This window comes from Oncorhynchus tshawytscha, linkage group LG14 (genome assembly GCF_018296145.1).
Source record: "Oncorhynchus tshawytscha isolate Ot180627B linkage group LG14, Otsh_v2.0, whole genome shotgun sequence".
Taxonomy (NCBI): domain Eukaryota; kingdom Metazoa; phylum Chordata; class Actinopteri; order Salmoniformes; family Salmonidae; genus Oncorhynchus; species Oncorhynchus tshawytscha.
Window position 1 is genome coordinate 6,415,602 of NC_056442.1, and position 23,597 is coordinate 6,439,198.

The 23,597-nt window shown below is 43.7% G+C and overlaps 1 protein-coding gene across 5 annotated transcripts in view; it reads right to left on the bottom strand.

The window, feature by feature from the left end:
• LOC112266449 (xin actin-binding repeat-containing protein 2) overlaps window positions 1-23,597 on the bottom strand; it is a 59,099-nt gene that overhangs the window by 17,078 nt on the left and 18,424 nt on the right. For 2 of the 5 annotated variants that reach the window (XM_024443918.2, XM_024443917.2), the window contains exons 3-5: window positions 12,814-12,934; window positions 2,159-2,343; window positions 663-803 (exon numbers count right to left, since the gene is read on the bottom strand). In XM_024443918.2, the coding sequence (XP_024299686.2) occupies window positions 663-803; window positions 2,159-2,343; window positions 12,814-12,934 (447 nt within the window). Of the gene's footprint in view, window positions 1-662; window positions 804-2,158; window positions 2,344-5,511; window positions 5,722-6,365; window positions 6,659-12,813; window positions 12,935-23,597 lie in introns of those variants that run through there. The other 3 variants (XM_024443920.2, XM_024443921.2, XM_024443919.2) reach the window with 3 other exon arrangements.

Genomic DNA, 23,597 nt, shown 5'->3' on the forward strand with positions numbered 1-23,597 from the left:
GCAGTCACAAACACACAGCAGTATTGTGTTCCCCCCTGACAGCAGACCATATTTAGCAGCAGGAGGGGAAAAATATGAATGTTCAGAGAGCAAAGCTTACTGGAAAATCCATCTGTTGTACATAATACATTATTTCCTGTCAATTGCAGAGCTCTCCCTGTGAGAATAGTAATGCCAGAATTCTATTAGACATTAACTTAAGGAGAGAGTGAGTGACAAATAGAGAGAGGTGGAAAATCTCTGAAGTAAAATGAAAATACACCAAATGCACCTCAAATAGGTTTTTAGAAATGGAATTACTTGTAATTGGACTTTCTTTCCCTGGCATTGTACCTCGGCCGTCATTGTAAATAAGAATTTGTTCTTAACTGACTTGCCTAGTTAAATGAAGGTTAAATCAAATAAATGTTTTCAAAAATGTAGAGCGCAGAAGCATACATGTCAGAATAGTACTGGCTCCCTGAGACCAGGTCTGGTATAACATATGTTGTTGCTGTACAACTTGCCATACAACAAAACAAAATAGCATGTGGACCCATTACCTGAGCCGCACAACAAAACCTACTGCTCCACATCTGCCCACAGCCCCAGTGCAATATAAATAAATAAGAATGAAGGATTTCTATGTATGGCTTATGCCTTGCCTGTTTAGTTGCCAGTACCTGCACGGATCTCTTTTCTACGTGGACCTGAGTAATGTTGGTCTGGGACTGGGAGGATGAGGCGTACTCCTGGCTCTCAAACTGTTTCTTCACGCTGGCCAGACCCCCTGGCAGAGAACAGGCTTCAGACTCCTCCATAACCTATGAAGAGAAGACATAGGCATCATTTGTTCGAGTCCTCTCCATGCAAAGGGCTCTCAGAAGAGTATCTTCAGGGGTACAGTGGTAGTTAATGCAGAAGCGATAGTTCCTGGGACGTCCTGAAGGGGGCATAAGTGAGCAGCATATTCCACAGGACTGGACTACTTTCCCTAAATACAGTAGGGAGTTATGACCTCATGACGTTTGCAAGAGAAGGATGTCCCCAGTCTCCCCACATGATTGGAGATCCCAAACATCTGTGACACCAAGTCAAATCAAACTAACTAGTACAACACGGCATAACAGTATCAAGCTATGTTTTAGTGGCGTATGCAGACAGTAGCTGTAAAGGTATGGATGGATAATTCTGGTCCAGATTCTGTCTGTTACCCCTCGTAGTGTTCAGTAACCCTACAGCCCAGCCTCCCACCGACCAGCTGTCAGCAGCCTCCCCATGGGCCGTGACACTGGGATCAACGGAGGTCACCGCAGTGGCACCGACAAATGACACTGATGGCCTCAATGCAAATCAACATTGGTATCATTATTCAGTACTGAATGTAAAAGTAAATGATACATGATGAATGTTGATATCCCACTACTTGTCTTCAGAATTGTACACGTTACTGTGTGGACAGATGTTCCTGGAATATGTGGTTGCTGGAAGATCTTTGTAGTGTCCAGGAATATTCAACACTGGGTTTCTTTATGACAAAAGAGGAATTATTTCTATCCATGAGGCTTCTCAGTATAAAAAGGCTTAGAAATACAACAACGTCTTCCTGACGTTCCTTTCAGTTCCAATCAGATAACAGTGACCTGGGTATAGAGAAGCTGAATGGAATGCAACAGACCAGGGAAGAGAAGCCGTATAATAGTGAATAATAGTGAACCGCTGAGAATAGTAAAAGGCTAAAAGGTTGCGGCTCCGATGGCTTCAGTCCACAGACTGAGTTGAATTAATGGCCTCGGCTGAATACATGCCCTCGTTTTCAATTACAGGTTGGACACAGTCTAAGCTGCTTTCAGAGAGGTGTTTCTTTACTCTGATGAACCAGGCACGTAAAGCTCTTTTTTGTTGTGTTTTTTTACACAGCATGTTTGTGTGGTCATGGATGTCTGTGTCGAAACGTTTTGAGAATGCGTCATATTTGGAGATATGTGAAAATGTTCTGTTAATAATGTCCATTAAAATGGGATGCACTGGCAATTATACCGCGCGCATTTCAATGTGTGTGTTTGAAGGTATAGTGTCTGTCTTCCTGTCCTGCCTGCTTATCAGCCTGTCTAGGTATTATCCTTGGAGTGTCTTTCCCTCCATCTCTCTTTACGTCCTTGTGGAAGTATCCCCTTACCGTGGCGGATGAGCTGCTGGCCTCCTTCTTGGACACGGCAGCCTGATACATGGCCATGCGTTCCTTTAGTGACACGGACTCCGGCTCCTCGCTGGTGGGCGCTCCTCCGTCTCCTTTCCTCTGACTCACCACCCCTTCCCTTTCCTCAGGACGTCTTGACCTGGTTCCACCCGCGCTGCCCGCAGCTGCAAAACGCAACAGACATGGAGTTTACTCTCCAGGACATGAGAATGCAGTTTATGCACGGAACGAGCCGAATCCGATGTCACGCGAATTGCTGCATTCGCTCTTACCATTGATTTACAGTGAATCTGTGGTTTACGTAAAAGTCAGATCAGTTATGAGTCAACTTTTCAACTTTTCCCATTGATGTTCACCCTTTTGTGGTGCCAATAGACTTATGGTCAAATAAAATAAAACATGTACCAACAGAATAGATACTTTCAAGAGATACTTGTTGAAATGACAATGGATGACATTTTAACAGGACGTATTGGAAAAGAGTTGTGCTAGCTACATCCTATTATTAAGGACAGGGCCATGATGTAACTGCGACACAGAGACAACAGTGAAAACCTCTACCAGTGGAGGCTGCTGTGGGGAGGACGGCTCATAATAATGGCTGGAACGGAGTCAATGGAATGGTACCAAACACAAACGTGGTTTCCATGTAGTTTATACCATTCCATCCAGTGATTACTGTGAGCCGTCCTCCCCTCAGCAGCCTCCACTCATCTCTTCTGCCATCCAAGTTAGCTTCACTCCTCCGACTGGCTTGTTCCAGGACCACGTCCCCTCACATGTTTCGTACATGACCCCTCTATACATAGCCATAGACATGACAATGGGGATTCACAAAGGATGTTGTCATGAAACTGAAGCGAGTCACACTCATCAATCAAACAGGACTGATCTAACATCACACGCACACACACACACACACAAATTGGACGCACACACTGATTAGCGGTTAGTACGGTACATCCCTGTAGACGTCCAATTAGTGTCAAGTATTGATTTATGGTTGACTCCGCTACGCTATAAGGCATCATTAAGCCAAGTGAGATGACTCCACTGAGGATCTCTCTAACACCCACACTGGACCTCAAGGCTTTTAGCATGTTGATTCTGCCGGGGTTATAATGCATTGAGATCAAAGAGGACACGGATGGAAATGGTAATTGTGTTGTGTAGTACACGTTGACATTCCTACGTTGTGGATTTTCTCTGCTGTTCCACATACTGGGGCGGTGATCGTAGCCAAAACAGAAGCACATGGATAGAACACTGGTATATTTTAAGGAACTGTTCCAATGGTATCTCAGCTACTACTATTAGCGATATAAAGCTATTCTTTGCCTGGTACATACCGTGCGCATATACCCCTATGGAGACGAGCTAGTCGCCCTAATGCCTGTCAGAATGTCCTATGAATACATGTGTTACTATCTGCCGGTTTGATTTCCTATTCCTGGAATTGACTGGTTGTCTGACCGGATGACACAAGTCAAACATGCTCCCTACTTCAAGTCTATTGAAACAGGGCCAAGGTATATATTCGTCTCATAAACGCACATGACTTCTCACAGGAGCCAATCACTTGAATTGGCTACCATGTGATGAAAGCACGTTCCCTTAAACCACCATTTTTAGATCCTCCTGCTATGGCGGGCGTGTTAGTGTTAACCAATCACCCTGCGCTGCCGAGAGAGATAGCTAGATGATGACACACCAGCATAGCAATGTCCAAAAATAAATGTGGGTTTTACCCACTCTTGACTATAAATACAGGTCAGATACCCTACACCTGAGTTCACCTGAAACCTGACTCTCGTTTAACACAGCGAACGTGGGATAATGTCCTCATTTATCACTGGGGATAGGTGCGTACCACACGTAAGGCTAAATTAATCGTTAGAACCTTCGTAGGAGCATCGTTAAATCTCATAGCTGTTTCCCAAAACCATTATTAATGTTGGACTTGAAAATGTTTGTAATCTAACGCCTGCCTCGGACCACTCATAGAACAGAGCAGATCTCCGGTAATTAGAATAAGCCACCTTAATATTTGTAGCCGTAGGTGGTAATATCTCTCTAGGAGCTGATCCTCCGTCAGTATTGTGAACTAATTCTAATGTTAAGGAAAGATTTTAATGTAGAAAGCTGATCCGAGAGCATCGCTCCCTTTCTTTTGATCCTATCAGTATTGGCACATGCGCTAACGAGCACGTTGCCGTTGTAGGGAAACGCGTGCTACATCTGTAGCCGTCGTAGGGAAACGCGTGCTACATCTGTAGCCGTTGTAGGGAAACGCGTGCTACATCTGTAGCCGTTGTAGGGAAACGCGTGCTACATCTGTAGCCGTTGTAGGGAAACGCGTGTTACATCTGTAGCCGTTGTAGGGAAACGCTTGCTACATCTGTAGCCGTTGTAGGGAAACGCGTGCTACATCTGTAGCCGTTGTAGGGAAACGCGTGCTACATCTGTAGCCGTTGTAGGGAAACGCGTGCTACATCTGTAGCCGTTGTAGGGAAACGCGTGTTACATCTGTAGCCGTTGTAGGGAAACGCGTGCTACATCTGTAGCCGTTGTAGGGAAACGCGTGTTACATCTGTAGCCGTTGTAGGGAAACGCGTGCTACATCTGTAGCCGTTGTAGGGAAACGCGTGCTACATCTGTAGCCGTTGTAGGGAAACGCGTGCTACATCTGTAGCCGTTGTAGGGAAACGCGTGTTACATCTGTAGCCGTTGTAGGGAAACGCGTGCTACATCTGTAGCCGTTGTAGGGAAACGCGTGTTACATCTGTAGCCGTTGTAGGGAAACGCGTGTTACATCTGTAGCCGTTGTAGGGAAACGCGTGTTACATCTTCGGACCGTGTAGGAAAGATGCATATTTTAAACAATCCTAATCCTAATCCTAAATTACAATGCTATCGGGAAACTGGGCCCTGGGCTGTCAGTAAGACAGAAAGACATACAAGCGTTCTGATGCCATAAAAACGCTGACTAAACCAAGCTCCATGAGAGTCGCAAAATAAATCCTCCTTTTTTTGTATCCCAGTTAGAGAAAGAGGGATGAAGGGAAGGAGAGAGAGAGAGGTCAAACACAAGGACATCTCAAAAGAGCAACATTTCTCCAGAAGCCTAAAAGCTTTTTCCTCTACATCACTGGTGCGTTCCTCTGTTTAATTAGCGATTTCAATGATTATAACGTTTACAAATGGCTTACTGGGTAAAATGCCATAAACTTCCAGCAGATTACCATCTGTTTGCGTTTCGACATTGCTATCTTAAAAGCAGAGGTGCATTTTATTTTCCTATATTAATTCCCCTTCCATGGAAGGCCACCTACTGTATGATTAGTCAGCAGTGTGTTTTCACCAACTCCACATGGCAGGGATGGGTGGCTCTTGTTCTCTTCCTTGAGTGTTAAGTCTTAATCTCTGATATGTGGGGCAGCGGTGCCTTCATCTGGCTCTAGGGATAGGAGTGGGAGGTTGAGGCGGCGGGTGGCTGGGTGGTTGAAGGTGGCGGGTGGGCGTCAGGAAAAGTCTATGTGGGAGACAGTATTTGTGGGTATGCATGGCTCAGTGGCTATATTGAGCTGAGCCAGGGCCGCAAATGGATCAAAGAGACCACTGGATCAGCCTCGAGCACTTGGTCACAATGTTTCTACTGAGTACGCTCACAGTCGGAGCGCATTCCAGGTGAAATAACTAAGTCATATCAGATCGGAAAAACCAAGCTGACTTCATGCATACCTAATCCCACATCCTCGTGGAATCATGCTTCCTTTCGCAATTTGACATTTTATTCATTTAGCAGACGCTCTTATCCAGAGCGTCTTACAGGAGCAACTAGGGTCAAGTGCCTTGCTTAAAGGCACATCAACAGATCCCTCACCTAGATACCTCGGGGATTTGAACCATCGACACCTCGGTCACCAGCACAATCAGATTCATCTGACAACTCTATACTTCTTGAACACGTTCAGAAGACTCTTGCTGTAATCCCAGGCCTGTTTTACATGGTAAAACAACCTAGTCGTACAGTACACGCAACCAAAAGCTGTATAAAGCTGAAAAGGCAATCTACTGTCAACACAGTCAATTTACCATTCAGCCTCTGAATGTCAGTCCACCTTTACATGCAGAGTATTGTAACTCACTGAAAGGCTATGAAGGTTGTAAAGACTGGCTTACTTACTGTAATGCTCTCTATGCCTTTAGCACGACCGTGTACCTCGACAATACAATCCCACAGATAATGTTGAAGGGCCTTGAAATCCCCTGGGAGCCAGCAGCAGGGTCCTTTTGCCCAGCCGTTACCAGAGGAAACTAAAAAAAAACCTGGGAGGTGATTCAGTGAGGGTTGGAGACCGGCTCCAGCAGTGTGCGATCAGCTCAGCTCTGTGGGGCCTAGTGGACAGTGACAGCTGATTTTATTTTAGATGCCCCCCCTTCCTAAAAGACAGAGCTCAGGAGGGGTAGGGGGGCTTTTTTTAGATGAGGTACCCTACATGCCTTTTACCTTAAGTCACACGGTCCTAACGGAACAGACGTCCTGCACTGAGACCTCGAAACCAGACCCGCATCCCTAATTTCTCAGAGAGGGGGGAAAAGACGAAGGGGTGGGGGCTAATCAACCCAATGAGAGGACCGACCCAAATAACCTCATACAGGTCCCCAAATCCAAAAATATGGACAATGATGATTCACCATTCTTTTAATATCTTTGATGATGAAATGTGTGAAAACACCCTAGGCTCCCTTTCAAGAGCCACAGACAGCAGGACTTTTTACATGCCAGAAATGAAAGGTAGAAAGTGAAGGGGACTGAGTAAAGGGCAGATACCTGAGGTTCAGGGATCTCCCTTGGCTGCCCGGGCCCAGATGGGGAACAGGGATACCAGATGGGCAGGAGTCCCCTCTGAGACCAAAACAGAGCCGCCTGTCATAGCTCGCCCTGATCATGGCGTTTACAACAATCCCTCTCATATCTTAGTGTGTATGTGTGTGTTTGTTTGTGGTACCGGGCCTCTCTAAGTAACTGAGTGACGCTGCTCCCTCTTTGTGCCAGCGAAGCTCCCTCCCCTTAAGTTACTGCCCAGCCTTTCTGAACTGCCTGGCTGAACAGCACCTTATCACCTGAAGATGGAAGAACATTGCCCAAGACCTGACAGATCTCTACATTCATTTTGTTTGTTTTTACAGCGTGTTTGAGATTCTCTTTGTAATGAAAAGCGCTATATAAAATACATCTATTATTATTATTATTATTATTAAAGCCACATGTGTTCTGGGAATCATTGAAAACATCTCCAGGAACAGTTACATAAGTGCATGCCTTAAAGTTTGAGTCCTTAATTGCTAGATCCATTTTTGGACTTAATGATTCCCATTGGTTCATGAAGAATATCTTATAAATGCCTCAGGAGCTTATTTTCAACTGTCACACTCCATCAGAACTCAAAATAGCTTGCTTTACTCCAATGTTTAGAAAACAACATAAATGTGAACAAACACTGTAGAGATTCAAAACATGGTTAAATCAAAATATTTGATATCATGAATTTGAGTGGTTAAATTTCTCCAGACCCATTACTTAGCTTTTTAGCTAAACAGGGATGGGGAGTGTGTTTTGTTATTGTATCAATGAAGGACTCTATCTTAAGAAAACACATAAATTTGATGACTGGAAACTTGACCCTTTACGTGACATACAAGAAGTATCATTCAATAATTCATCATTGAACTAACATCATGTCGCAGTTAAAAGGCAATTCCGCCGCTTTTCAACCTCATATTCATCATCTCCAGCACCAAACCAGTGTTTAAATATAGTGGGGTCCAAAATGATTGACACCCTTGATAAAGATGAGCAATAATGACTGTATAAAATAAATCATTCAAATACTGAGCTATATGGTGTGCTCTAAAAAATGAAGGTTGAGGTCAAAATGATTGACACCATTGAAGATTCTTATCAATAAATTCAAAGGCGTGGTATTTGGTCCCGTGTTCCTAGCACGCAATGACTCTACAAACCCGTTGGACGCATTCATTTGCATTTAGTTTTGGTTGCGTTTCAGATTATAATATGTTTCTAAACACGACTGCATTCATGTGGATGCTACAATGATTACAGATAATCCTGAATGAATGATTACTAATGATGAGTGAGACAGTTACAGAGTGTCAAAGGTCATACCCCCAAGACATGCTAAACTTCGCTGTTATTGGTAATGGGGAAGAGGTTAGCATGTCTTGGGGATATGGTCTTTGTAACGTTCTCTGTAACGTTCTCACTAACCTGCAGAAAGAGAAAGGGAGACGGCATGAAAGAGGAGAGTAAACTTTGCCCAACAAGAGCTAGCCCCCCTTAAGCCATTGACCTTGTGAGAGTAGCTTCACCACGCTAACTTCTCTCATTCGGGCCATTTATCAAAGACTGATTAGCATTAGCTCGCTCAAGGCACCAATGTGCATACCCTGATGTATCTTGACATTCTACCCAGGGTACTCCTGGTTCTGTTCAGGAAACCTCCAGGTATTGTATAGCTCACTAAATTCAAAAAGATAGCAGTGATTGTTGTTTTCGGCCCTGCAGTGTGTACTATAGGAGGCTATTGGGAGGAGCTATAGGAGGACGGGCTCATTGTAATGGCTGGAATGGAATTAATGAAACAGTATCAAACACATGGAAAACACATGCTTGACTCCATTCCATAAATTCCATTCCAGTCATTACAATGATCCCTTCCTCCTATAGCTCCTCCCACCAGCCTCCTCTGGTGCAAAATGTACCCCCAGAGTCAGACATAACAGTGCATCAACTAAAGAAAAGCCTGCTTATCTCTGCTGTAGGAACCTGTTCCGTGCTGATAATCCCTCTGAAATTGCACATGGATTTCCTGTTCCTGGAGTGTAAACAAATTCGCCCAGAATATCTGATGTTATAGACAACATCCCCTGGCGCTTTATCAGCTAGCTAAGGCCTGTAGGCCTTCAAAGGGTTAATAATGAACGCATTTCACAAATTCTGTAAACTTTTTTTGATAAATCATAGTAGATGTGTATGCAAATTCTCTGGCAAGGCTTATTTTCAGGTCACTGTTTAGACAATAGATAATCACAGTTTATTGTGTGTGCTGCCTGTCTAGGTTGAGACTGTTGTCCCTCAAAGCACCCTAGCCCTCTGGTTCTGTTTGAGTATTGTGCTTAATGGAAGTTAATGGGAGGAAGTTAACTTTTGCCATTTAGAGAAGCCCTAAGAGAAACACTGTGGATCGTTACGTGTCAATCTGAGTGACTGCAGCTTCGATTTTCCTGAGGCTAAAATCTCCTCCAATAACCTTCATGGGTAAAATCCCCCGAATAAATTGCCTCGTTTAACAAAAATTAAGTGGTGCTTCTCTCAATGAAGCGTATCCCCTGATATTATAAAATAATATCATTACAATCACTACAACTGTGAATATGACATCCCATTTAAAAAATATTGTGTTGTTTGGACCCACAGGTGTGGGCTATATGAACCAGACCCAGAATCCACTGGGATATACAAAAGGGAGATATTGTAACCAAGGTTGTTTATTTAAAAGACAAAAGCTTGCTGGTTTGGAGGTGAGGTGAGTGCTTGTTTAAAGCACAAATTGCAGTGTGTCGTTCACAGGTCTTTATTTAACACGGTGGCTTTGGACAAACAGCTCCTTTACCTCCTCTGTCACCCACTGTGAGCTGGAAATCACATGATGCTGTCACTGACATGACACTGTCAATCGGTCAGCTCTCACAAACCCTCATCACTCACACCAACACCGGTCCGCAAAGGCCACAGTGTCTTCCAACTTTAGCTACCACAGTGATTTAGGGCTGGTTAACTTCACTAGGGTAGGTGGCAGCATTCAGAATTTTGGATGAAAAGCGTGCCCAAATTAAACTGCCTGCTACTCAGGCCCAGAAGCTAGGATATGCATATAATTAGTACATTTGGATAGAAAGCACTCCAAAGTTTCCAAAACTGTTAAAATAATGTCTGTGAGTATAACAGAACTGATATGGCCGGTGAAAACCCGAGGAAAATCCAACCAGGAAGTACTATTATTTTGAAAGGCTGTTTTTCCATTGAAAGCCTATCTAACATACAAAGACTTAGGACCCAGTTCACGAGCTCTATAGCTTCTTCTACATGTGGCCAGTCTTTAGGCATTGTTTCAGGCTTTTACTCTGAAAAATGAGTGAGATACAGCACTTTAAATCAGTGGTCAGTGGAAATTTCCAGCCATGAGTCCTGCGCCTGATCGGGAATGCGTGTTTCTTGTTTCCCCATTTCTATTGACAAAGCTTTTGTCCGGTTGAAATATTATTGATTTTTAAAATAACATTTTTACCCCCTTTTCTCCCCAATTTTCGTGGTATCCAATTGTTAGTAATTACTATCTTGTCTCATCACTACAACTCCCGTACGGGCTCGGGAGAGACGAAGGTCAAAAACCATGCGTCCTCCGAAAGCGCGCATCCAACCCGGAAGCCAGCCACACCAATGTGTTGGAGGAAACACCGTGCACTTGGCTGCCTTGGTTAGCGTGCACTGCTCCCGTTCTGCCACAGGAGTCGCTGGTGCACAATGAGACAAGGATATCCCTACTGGCCAAACCGTCCCTAACCCGGATGACGCTAGGCCAATTGTGCATCGCCCCACGGACCTCCCGGTCGCGGCCGGCTGGGACAGAGCCTGGGCGCGAACCCAGAGTCTCTGGTGGCACAGCTAGCGTTGCGATGCAGTGCCCTAAACCACTGCTCCACCCGGGAGGTCGGAGGATTGATTTTAAACATCGTTTGGCATGTTTCTACTAACTTTTATTGTACTTTTTTAAACATTTCGCCTGGACTTAGTGCACGCACCTTGAGCATTCGGATTACTGGACAAAACACTCAAACAAAAAGGAGGTTTTTGGTCATAAATAGGGACATTATCGAACAAAACAAACATTTATTGTCTAACATGGAGACCTGGGAGTGCCACCAGATGAAGATCATCAAAGGTAAGTGATTAATTTGAATGCTATTTCTGACTTTTGTGACACCTCTCCTTGGTAGGAAAATGGCTGTATGTTTTTCTGTGGCTAGGTGCAGACCTAACATAATCGCAAAGTGTGCTTTCGCCGTAAAGCATCTTTGAAATCTGACACAGAGGTTGCATTAAAGAGAAGTTTATCTTTATTTGTATGTTTAACACTTGTATCGTTTATCAATGTTTATGATGAGTATTTCTGTAATTTGATGTGGCTCTCTGCACTTCACCAGATGTTTGTTTGAGACAATGAATTTCTGAACATAACGCACCGATGTAAACTGAGATTTTGGGATATAAATATGAACTTTATCGAACAAAACATACATGCATTGTGTAACATGAAGTCCCATGAGTGCCATCTGATGAAGATCATCAAAGGTTAGTGATTAATTTAATTGCTATTTCTGACTCTTGCAAGCCCTCTCCTTGGCTGGAAAATGGCTGTATGGTTTTCTGTGACTAGGTGCTGACCTAACATAATCGCATGGTGTGCTTTCGCAGTAAAGCCTTTTTGATATCGGACACTGTGGTTGGATTTACAAGAAGTTTATCTTTAAAATGGTTTATAATACTTTTATGTTTGAGGAATTTTATGGGATTTCTGTTGTTTTGAATTTGGCGCCCTGCAATTTCACTGACTGTTGTCGAGGTGGGACGCTAGCGTCCCCTGGTACCAGAGAGTTAAACCATTTCACATGACCGACGTGACATTTGAGAACAAATAAAATAATCTGGAAATTCAACTGCTGTATATAGGTTGTTACTTAAACCACAACAACAACTAGGAGTAATGACGTGTGTGTGTGTGGGAGTGTGTGTGTGTGTGAGTGAGTGAAACACACAGTGAGCTTTCAACATGTCCATCATTCCACTGAGCCTTTCCCCACCCACTGTCTCTCTCTCGCTTTCTGTCCCTCCCCCCCCCCCTCCCTCCCTCCCCCACTCCCTCCCTCTCCTCCCTCCCTCATTCACACACACGCACACACACACACACAGAAGCACCTCAACATGACCCCAATGTCACACACTCAAGCATTATCTCACTCAGGTCATGTCCTCTGCCTTCACACGTGTAAATAATTTAAATGGAGTGAAACAGGGAAATGTGTATTTGTGGATGATTTACCATTACAGAAACATACATCTGAGAACCTTTTTAAATACTGCACCTTTTTGGATGGAGAATACTGCACATTCCCCACGACTACTCTGTACAGACAGTGTTATCAGTTTCAGTGGAAAAGGGGAAAACCCACAATGCAGCCACTCAGCAACTTCTCCTATCACAGTAATGGAAACACTGTTTGTGTATCTAGGGTTGTTCATTTTCTGCCTCGGATGGTACTCAATTCCCAGAGTTGATTTGATCCCACACAGGACAATACTGTACATTCTCAACACACAAGCTCATCTTCAGATTTCTCTCTCAAACACACGTAACCAATATCACATTCTGTAGCTACTATGTGGATTTGAAGAAATTCTTTGAAAGTTGTGAAACCTGATTTCTGATGGAATAAAAGTCCTGGTGGAGGCGGTAAGGCAGTGCATAATACTACAGTCATGGACTACTTACAGAGGCTGGGTTCTTGAGTTGAGGCCATGTTCTCACCAGGTGATGAGTCGCTCTTCTGGTCCAGCTGGTAGCTACTGGCTGGGGCTCTTCTAGATGTGCTGGACTGTACGGCTCTCACTTCCTGGTTAGGGAAAGAGAGGGAGAGAGGAAGGGAGAGAGAGGAGGGGGAGGTGAGTGTATTATCAGAGGAAGCACCTGTGCTTTCCCAGAAGGGGGTGGAGATTGAGGTACAGGTCATAGCTCAATATACACACACACGCACACACACACACACACACACAAACACATACACACAGTACCAGTCTGAAAAATGATCCACCCAGTGAGTGTTAGGTGTCATTGAACCCCTGGACACCAGTGGAACATTATCGATGGTAGCGAGGATGTCTGTGTCTGTTGACTGGATGGCAAACAAACCTCTGAACTTACAGCGCAAACACTGACGACCTTGACTGGAATGTGCAAAACAGGCATCGACTGGAAAGTTACAGCAAACAAAACACTCCAGTGAATTTTAATTGGCAAACTCTTAGTGTGTGTAGCAGCTTAAGGCTACACCCTTCAATAAGAACTGTAGGTTACACAACTACTGTGTTAGACAAAATGCAATGTTATAATGCCAAACGTTGTTAGTGGCATATCCTCGAGGCATATAATCTTGTTTTTCCTTTAGTGTTTTTTTTTTGTTGGTCAAATGTAGAAACTAGTAGACAAAGCACGCCTCGTTTTCTTGCAAATCAGTACTGTCTGGAACAAACACACCTGTGTGTTGTTTTCCAAGAACTATTTGCAAATCAAATGTGTTTCCTGTGGTATTTAATCTACAGCTTCCCAGCGGGAGCTGGGGAAGAGTGACAACAAGGAAACAACAACACATGGACACAACAGACAATGCTCCCAAAACACCTGCAACAACCAGAGAAACGCACCCGAGACAAATCTAGGACACACACACACAAAGACACAATGTATTTGAAGGGCATGTCCATGAGAGGAAAAGCATGTGCGGTGTGTCGAGGTCACGGGTCCCTAAACAGAGTTAACCTGTGGTCTGGGTTCTTCGATTGACTGAATGTGGGATTTGGTCCCTCACACTTCAAGCTTTGTCAACAGCAGTAAACACCATGTAGCTGAACACTCCATTCTGTAAATCTCAAACCACTCCTCTCCTCAGGAACGAGCTCCCAGCCTCCCACTGGATCGTGATACCATTTCTGTTGACGTCTCCCGTCTTTTAATAACAGTAAGTCTATGGCAGCGCTTGTGTGTTGCTCCGGAGATGTTTAAAAGCGTCAATAGAACTGATGTTTGAACAGCATTTGTGTCTGTGAAGTAGGGATTGACGGTATAGAGAGGACTGTGTGCTAATCTCGAGACGAGGGTTCCATTCAATGTAATCCACAAGGGGATTTTGGAGTTAAATCACCTGTAAATAATAATGCTCCACTGCAAACATGTTGGCACACTGAGTTTATTTCACTGTTTAAAAGAATCCAGTTGCACATTGTATCACAGCAAGCAAGTGGTGTATTCTAATTGATTTCATTGGATATGGCCCGCAGTCATGTTACCGGGCAGACTGGGCTCGATCCCCTCTATGTCTATTCAGCTCTGAGGTCAGATGTCAACAAACAGAGCAGGATGTAGAACATCTTTATCAGTGGCGTGAGCATTTACATCACATAATATAGGTTGCAATTATATGACACATTTCTATACAAAACATGTCATATCTCTACTGTGTATACGTATATACACATAAGTTCATTCAGCAGTATCCTCATGTATTTCCTCACCCATTCCCATTAAAATAGATCAAATGTTTTCTGCTTTTCTTCGCTATCATGCCACAGCATTTCCATTTCTGAAGAGGAATGGGGTCAGAGAAGACACAGACAGGAGGCCATTTCCCAGGGATACTAGTTAGCCAGATCCTATCCTCCATATGTCCCCGTTGGCCCTGCCACAGCTTCCCCGTCAGCTTCCCCGTCAGCCTTCCCATCCAGCCTGGGGAATTACTTCCCCTTACGCTTCCCCTTGACAGACTAACATCATTAATAAGGTACGTGCTTCAGGAAATCTACCAGCCTCAGAGACAATACGCAGGAAAAATAAATTGCCCTTTTAAGGGTGTCTCAGTAATGAAATCAATGCCACCCGTCCATGACATTAATGCTGATGTGACAGCATGCACAGTAAAATGCCGGTCGGACACGTGTCAGGGGAAACCATGGTGATGACATCAGTTTATTATATGGAGCTGCAGATTAGGAAGTGACATCGCGACCTGTTGTTTTCTGTCACCTGGGGGTGCACTCATACACAACCATGCCTATTAAAACCTAGTAAAGTACATCATACAGTAACTATAGGGGATCCCTCTCTCTCGCAGCGCTCTGTGTCCGCATAGAAAAGGGAGTTCTGGCTGAGATGACGGAGGGGGGGTTTGCTAGAAGGGGTTTGCTGAGGGAAATGGCAGCTCATATGTGACTGACTCACCACTTGGAGGGATGCTTTGTTTCTAATGATGCACACACAGACGCACATATACACACCACCAAGCCTGATTGCTCCTGGCTAGGAGGTCTAATGTTGTGAAAGCTGCCTTATTGCTTTCCTGGCACAACATGAAGTGACATGAAGATGACTCATCAGGATCCACAGTTGATAGTCAAGACAGAGACATACCAGTAGGCTGTAGGAGGCATCTGCCTTGCTGCTGGTGGAGAACATCTCATGTTTCTTCACTCGCCTTAAATCAATCCAATACTTTGTTAATCAATCCAATGTTCTGAGTTACAGCATCACAAAACTTGCTTCACCTGAGCACGCACTGCACCTGAACAAGTTTGATTTCACGTTCTCCTCCTCTTTAGTGAAATAACAGCTTTGGTTTGGAAGCTTTTGCTGAAACAGCAGATACTTCCTGTCTTTGAAGGTCACCCAGAAGCACTAAACAGACTCCAGAGTGTCTCATCCAAACCTTGGCAAGAGCTTCTCTTTCCATCGGAGTTGTTTGTTTTCATCCAATGCCATTAGCTCTCCTCACAGTCCAAAACGTTTGCTGTGAAAAATATTGTACAGTGCAATTCTTTGTTGACTCCCCATTATTAGGAAACACAAATCAAATCAAATCAAATGTATTTATATAGCCCTTCGTACATCAGCTGATATCTCAAAGTGCTGTACAGAAACCCAGCCTAAAACCCCAAACAGCAAGCAATGCAGGTGTAGAAGCACGGTGGCTAGGAAAAACTCCCTAGAAAGGCCAAAACCTAGGAAGAAACCTAGAGAGGAACCAGGCTATGTGGGGTGGCCAGTCCTCTTCTGGCTGTGCCGGGTGGAGATTATAACAGAACATGGCCAAGATGTTCAAATGTTCATAAATGACCAGCATGGTCGTATAATAATAAGGCAGAACAGTTGAAACTGGAGCAGCAGCACGGTCAGCCTCCAGTATTTAAACACAGGCCACTGAGATCCACCCACTTATATTTCAAGCACTCTCAATCAATTCAAGCACTCTCAAGTCACAAAAGAATTGCAGCGAGGATAGAAAGATAGAGATGAGAGCGGGGAGAGCAAGAGATAAAGGGGGATACCTAGCCAGTTTTACAACTGAATGCATTCAACTGTAAGAGATAGTGAAGACAGCTGGCAGTAGAAAGTGTCATGATGTTGAAATGGGGGGTAGGTTCATGACAGTCATAAATACCTCTTCCCCCCTTTTTCCTCTCTCTACCCTACTGATGTTGCATTTGCAAAACCCTTGGTTAACATAGAGATTCTGGGAACATCAGAAGGTGGGGGGAAATATATTCTGGTAATCTGACCAATTGAACATATGCGGTGATACTTAATGAGTATGATGTCAGTTCGGTTGTCATCTGAGACATTCTCATCAATGATAAGATGACAAACTCTACAGTGGAAAGTCTACACATCAGAGTTATCGGATTCACATGGAATTGTTGTTCAATTTAAATGTTTGAATAGGAAATTATTTGTGATGGGATGAAATGTGATTTTAGCTTCTAAAATGTGAGATTTGGGTTTTCATAAGGTAGGGCTCTGCTCAATCAGTGGCCCGCCCCTGTGAAGGGACATGGGCTATAAAACTTTTCAGACACGCCCTCCTCTCCCTTCCCCTATAAAGCCTTGACGACAATATAACCTCCTGTTCCGAGGATGTGGGGACGACGGTCCGATGTCAGAATGGTTCAGATAATAACTACAGAACGAAGCCAACATCAGCGTGAGCTTTGGTTGCGAATGGTATGAACTTTGAACTCTTATTCACTACAGAAGTGATACCTCCTAGCCGTTGAGTTAGCAACAGCCGCTGCAAACGAGGGTTAGGAAGGAACAGACAGAGTATCCCGTCTATCACACAATGACGTTACTACAACATATCCAATTGAGAGACATTCTTCAAAGGACTCGGTTGGGCAACACGGCCTTCCATCTATCACCAACCTACTGAAGCGCAGCTCAGAGTAAATATTTATTGCATTTTCCTTTTCCAAATGGGCGGTAATTTAGAATGCATAAGATACTTTATTTACGATAGCACAGCTTCACCCTTTGTTCCTCAGTCTTCCCGCTCTTTCACTCAAACCCAGCCCTTTTTTTGTGTGTAACAAGCTGTCATATCCGTTCCGCCCGCTAGGGACGTTTTCCTTTATGACGTCATTTGTAATCAAGTTATGATTTAATTATGTGTATGTGTAATTGTGTGTGATTAGTTAGGTATTTAGTAAATAAATAATTAAACCCAATTTTGTATTGCTGATTCAACTTGTTAGCCAGGGTTTGTGTAGATAACCAAGAATTTCCAACTTTCAGATGAGACTGAATTAAGAGGACGATTAATATTGACTGCTATTGATTTAAAGTATTACTAGGTCTTTAAGAGTTTATTCGGAAGATAACAGCTCTATAAATATTATTTTGTGGTGCCCTGACTCTCTAGTTAATTACATTTACATGATTAGCTCAATCAGGTAGTTATAATTACGGAGAAATTATTTTATAGAATAGCATGTCATATCACTTAATCCGGCATAGCCAAATACACAACAAAAGCCTAAATAGTATATTTGACCTTTCAGTTTCCCTATCAAATCTAAACATTTCAAGCAGACAATTAACAACAGTGACAAATGGTTTGAGGCAAAAACCAAAGAAAGAAATTGGGAAACCTATCCAACCAAAAACATAGAGATCCAGAAAACCAGAGCCTACACTTTCACTATGGTGAATCACCAAAACAATACAGAAATGCACTACGTAAAAAGAAGGAACAGCACATGAGAATTCAGCTCAATGTAATTGAAGAATCAATAGAATCTAACCACTTCTGTTAAAATTGGAACACACTAAACAAACAACATCACAAATAGTTATCTATGCAAACTGAGATGTATGGATAAACCACTTATCCAATATTTTTGACCCCATAACAAAGAACAAACAGCAAAGACATATACATGATCAATTAAAAATCTTTGAATCAGCTATTAAAGACTAATAGAACCCACTGGATTCTCCAATTACATTGAATTATCTATAGGACAAAATACAAATCCTCCAATCCAAAAAGGCCTGAGATGTTGATGTTATCCTAAATTAAGTGATAAAATATACAGACCACAAACTCAAATACTTCAACTTGTTAACATCATCCTCACCTCTGGCATCTTCCACAATATTTGGAACCAAGGACTGATCGCCTCAATCCACAAAAGTGGAGACAAATTCAACTCCAATAACTACCATGGGAAATGCGTCAACAGCAACCTTGGGAAAATCCTCTGCATTGTCATTAACAGCAGACTTGTACATTTCCTCAGTGAAAACAATGTACTGAGCAAATGTCGAATGGGCTTTTTACTAAATTACCGTACGACAGAACATGTATTCACCCTGCACACCCTGATTGACAAACAAACAAAACAAAACAAAGACAAAGTCTTCTCATGTTTTGTTGATTTCCAAAAATCGTTTGTCTCAATTTGGCATGAAGGTCTGCTATACAGTTACAAAAAATCTGATATATAATAATAAAACAGTGTTGGGGGGAAAACATCAAATCAGTGTACATAAACAACAAATGTCCAAAAAAACACACATTTCTATCACGACTTCCGCCAAAGTCGGTTCCTCTCCTTGTTCGGGCAGCGCTTGGCGGTTGGCGTCGCAAGTCTTCCAGCCATCATCGATCCACTCTACATTTTCCTTTTGTTTTGTCTTGTCTTCCCAGACACCTGGTCTCATTTCCCTCATTACATGCTGTGTATTTAATCCTCTGTTTCCCCAATGTCTTTGTGTGGAATTGTTTATTGTAAGTGCATGTGCACGTTTTCTCTGGTGCGCGAAGGGTTTTGTACCCATTTGTTTGTTGTTCTGGTTTCCGGTGATTTTATTAATAAACTGCTCCGTTGATTACCCAGTTTTGCTCTCCTGCGCCTGACATCACTGCCGCCAGTTACTCACTCCCTTACAATTTCTTTCCAAAGGGTCGTGAGGTGAGACAGGGATGCAACTTCAGCCCCTCCGTCTTCAACACACACACACACACACACACACACACACACACACACACACACACACACACACACACACACATATATATATATATATATATATATATATATATATATATATATATATATATCAATGAATTGGCAAGGGCACTAGAACAGACTGGAGCACCCCTCCTCACCCTACTAGAATCTGAAGTCAAATGTCTACTGTTTGCTGATGATCTAGTGCTTCTGTCCCCAAACACCAAATTAAGACTCTGCATGCAGAATTATATTCAACCATATACATTCTAGAATCTTTGTACAATGTAAAACATCAAATAATGCTTGCACAGCAGAATTAGGCCAAAACTAGCTGACCACGACTCCATTTTGTTGATCCCTGCCTACAGACAGAAACTAAAACAAGAGGCTCCCTCGCTGAGGTCTGTCCAACGCTGGTCCGACCAAGCTGACTCCACACTCCAAGACTGCTTCCATCACGTGGACTGGGATATGTTTCGTATTACGTCAGATAACAATATTGACGAATACGCTGATTCGGTGTGCGAGTTCATTAGAACGTGTGTTGAAGATGTCGTTCCCATAGCAACGATTAAAACATTCCCTAAACAGAAACCGTGGATTGATGGCAGCATTCGCGTGAAACTGAAAGTGCGAACCACTGCTTTTAATCAGGGCAAGGTGACTGGTAACATGACCGAACACAAACAGTGCAGCTATTCCCTCCGCAAGGCTATCAAACAAGCTAAGCGTCAGTACAGAGACAAAGTAGAATCTCAATTCAACGGCTCAGACACAAGAAGCATGTGGCAGGGTCTACAGTCAATCACGGACTACAAGAAGAAATCCAGCCCAGTCACGGACCAGGATGTCTTGCTCCCAGGCAGACTAAATAACTTTTTGCCCGCTTTGAGGACAATACAGTGCCACTGACACAGCCTGCAACGAAAACATGTGGTCTCTCCTTCACTGCAGCCGAGGTGACTAAGACATTTAAACGTGTTAACCCTCGCAAGGCTGCAGGCCCAGACGGCATCCCCAGCCGCGCCCTCAGAGCATGCGCAGACCAGCTGGCCGGTGTGTTTACGGACATATTCAATCAATCCCTATACCAGTCTGCTGTTCCCACATGCTTCAAGAGGGCCACCATTGTTCCTGTTCCCAAGAAAGCTAAGGTAACTGAGCTAAACGACTACCGCCCCGTAGCACTCACTTCCGTCATCATGAAGTGCTTTGAGAGACTAGTCAAGGACCATATCACCTCCACCCTACCTGACATGCTAGACCCACTCCAATTTGCTTACCGCCCAAATAGGTCCACAGACGATGCAATCTCAACCACACTGCACACTGCCCTAACCCATCTGGACAAGAGGAATACCTATGTGAGAATGCTGTTCATCGACTACAGCTCGGCATTCAACACCATAGTACCCTCCAAGCTCGTCATCAAGCTCGAGACCCTGGGTCTCGACCCCGCCCTGTGCAACTGGGTACTGGACTTCCTGACGGGCCGCCCCCAGGTGGTGAGGGTAGGCAACAACATCTCCACCCCGCTGATCCTCAACACTGGGGCCCCACAAGGGTGCGTTCTGAGCCCTCTCCTGTACTCCCTGTTCACCCACGACTGCGTGGCCATGCACGCCTCCAACTCAATCATCAAGTTTGCGGACGACACAACAGTGGTAGGCTTGATTACCAACAACGACGAGACGGCCTACAGGGAGGAGGTGAGGGCCCTCGGAGTGTGGTGTCAGGAAAATAACCTCACACTCAACGTCAACAAAACTAAGGAGATGATTGTGGACTTCAGGAAACAGCAGAGGGAACACCCCCCTATCCACATCGATGGAACAGTAGTGGAGAGGGTAGCAAGTTTTAAGTTCCTCGGCATACACATCACAGACAAACTGAATTGGTCCACTCACACAGACAGCATCGTGAAGAAGGCGCAGCAGCGCCTCTTCAACCTCAGGAGGCTGAAGAAATTCGGCTCGTCACCAAAAGCACTCACAAACTTCTACAGATGCACAATCGAGAGCATCCTGGCGGGCTGTATCACCGCCTGGTACGGCAACTGCTCCGCCCACAACCGTAAGGCTCTCCAGAGGGTAGTGAGGTCTGCACAACGCATCGCCGGGGGCAAACTACCTGCCCTCCAGGACACCTACACCACCCGATGCTACAGGAAGGCAATAAAGATCATCAAGGACATCAACCACCCGAGCCACTGCCTGTTCACCCCGCTATCATTCAGAAGGCGAGGTCAGTACAGGTGCATCAAAGCTGGGACCGAGAGACTGAAAAACAGCTTCTATCTCAAGGCCATCAGACTGTTAAACAGCCACCACTAACATTGAGTGGCTGCTGCCAACACACTGACACTGACACTGACTCAACTCCAGCCACTTTAATAATGGGAATTGATGGGAAATGATGTAAATATATCACTAGCCACTTTAAACAATGCTACCTTATATAATGTTACTTACCCTACATTATTCATCTCATATGCATACGTACATACTGTACTCTATATCATCGACTGCATCCTTATGTAATACATGTATCACTAGCCACTTTAACTATGCCACTTTGTTTACATACTCATCTCATATGTATATACTGTACTCGATACCATCTACTGTATCTTGCCTATGCTGCTCTGTACCATCACTCATTCATATACCCTTATGTACATATTCTTTATCCCCTTACACTGTGTATAAGACAGTAGTTTTGGAATTGTTAGTTAGATTACTTGTTGGTTATTACTGCATTGTCGGAACTAGAAGCACAAGCATTTCGCTACACTCGCATTAACATCTGCTAACCATGTGTATGTGACAAATAAAATTTTATTTTATTTTATTTGATTTGATTGATCAAAATCAAAAAAAGAGACTTCTGCAACCTTCTAAAAGGAAGAGATTCCCAAACCTTCCATAACAAAGACATCACCTACAGAAGGATTAACATAGAGAAGAGTTCCCTAAGCAAACTGGTCCTGGGGCTCCTTCACAAACATAAACAGACCCACAGAGCCCCAGGACATCAACAGCAACACAATTAGACCCTACCAAATCACGAGAAAACAAAAACATAATTACTTGACACATTTGAAAGAATTAACAAAAAACAAACAAAGCAAACTGCAATGCTATTTTGACTATGTATAGACTCAGTGAGCACACCCTTGCTATTGAGACAGGAACTCCCATAGGCAGAGCTGGCTCTCAAGTTTGCTATGTGCAGACTGCCCCAAAATGTGGTGGAAACTGAGCTGCATTTCCTAACCTCCTGCCAAATGTGTGAGACACACTTTTCTCTCAGATTACACAGGTCCACAAAGAATTTGAAAAGAAATCCAATTTTGATAAACTCACTTATCTATTGGGTGAAATACGACAGTGTGCCGTCACAGTAGCTATATTTGCGACCTGTTTCCACAAGAAAAGGGCGACCAGTGAAAAACATAAATATGGGTTGTATTTACAATGGTGTTTGTTTCATTTATTGTCCCTTTTGTACTTTAACTATTGGCACATCGTTATAACACGATTTTTGAGATCTCTATTCTTTTGAAACCTCTGTAGCATTTCACTACGCTTGCATTAACATCTGCTAACCATGTGTATGTGACAAATAAAATTTGATTTGATTTTGAGTGTAATATTTACTGTTAATTTCTGATTGCATTCAACTTTTGTTCATTGTCTATTTAACATATGTTTCCCAAGCCAATAAAGCCATTTGAATTGAACTGAGAGAGAGGTAGAGAGAGGGATACAGAGAGAGACAGAAAGGGAGCAAGAGAGAGAAAACAGAGAGTGAGAGAGGAGACATACAGTCAGGCACATAGTGGAGAGAAAGAGAGAGGCTGAGTAGAGAGAAAGTGTTGTGATGGAGTGGGCCCAGCTTGGCTGTGGCGTCTCCAAGCAGGTTTGAGATGATTAGGAGCCTCTGTCTCGCTGGGCCAGCTGACACACACAGAGGAGCTAAACAGTACTGTGTGCCAGATGGCCAGACGGCCAGACAGACAGGCTGCAGAAGTGTCATATGTTGTATGGGTGGAGAGGACATTCTAGGCACCAGGCTTTATTGTTGTAAACACCTCTCACTCTAACACACTCATCACAACACAGTACATAAAACCCAGAAAAGCCACAGCTACAGTTGGGGGGTTAGTGATGATGTAACACTCCTCTGAGTGTAGGCTACTTTGCACTGGATTTA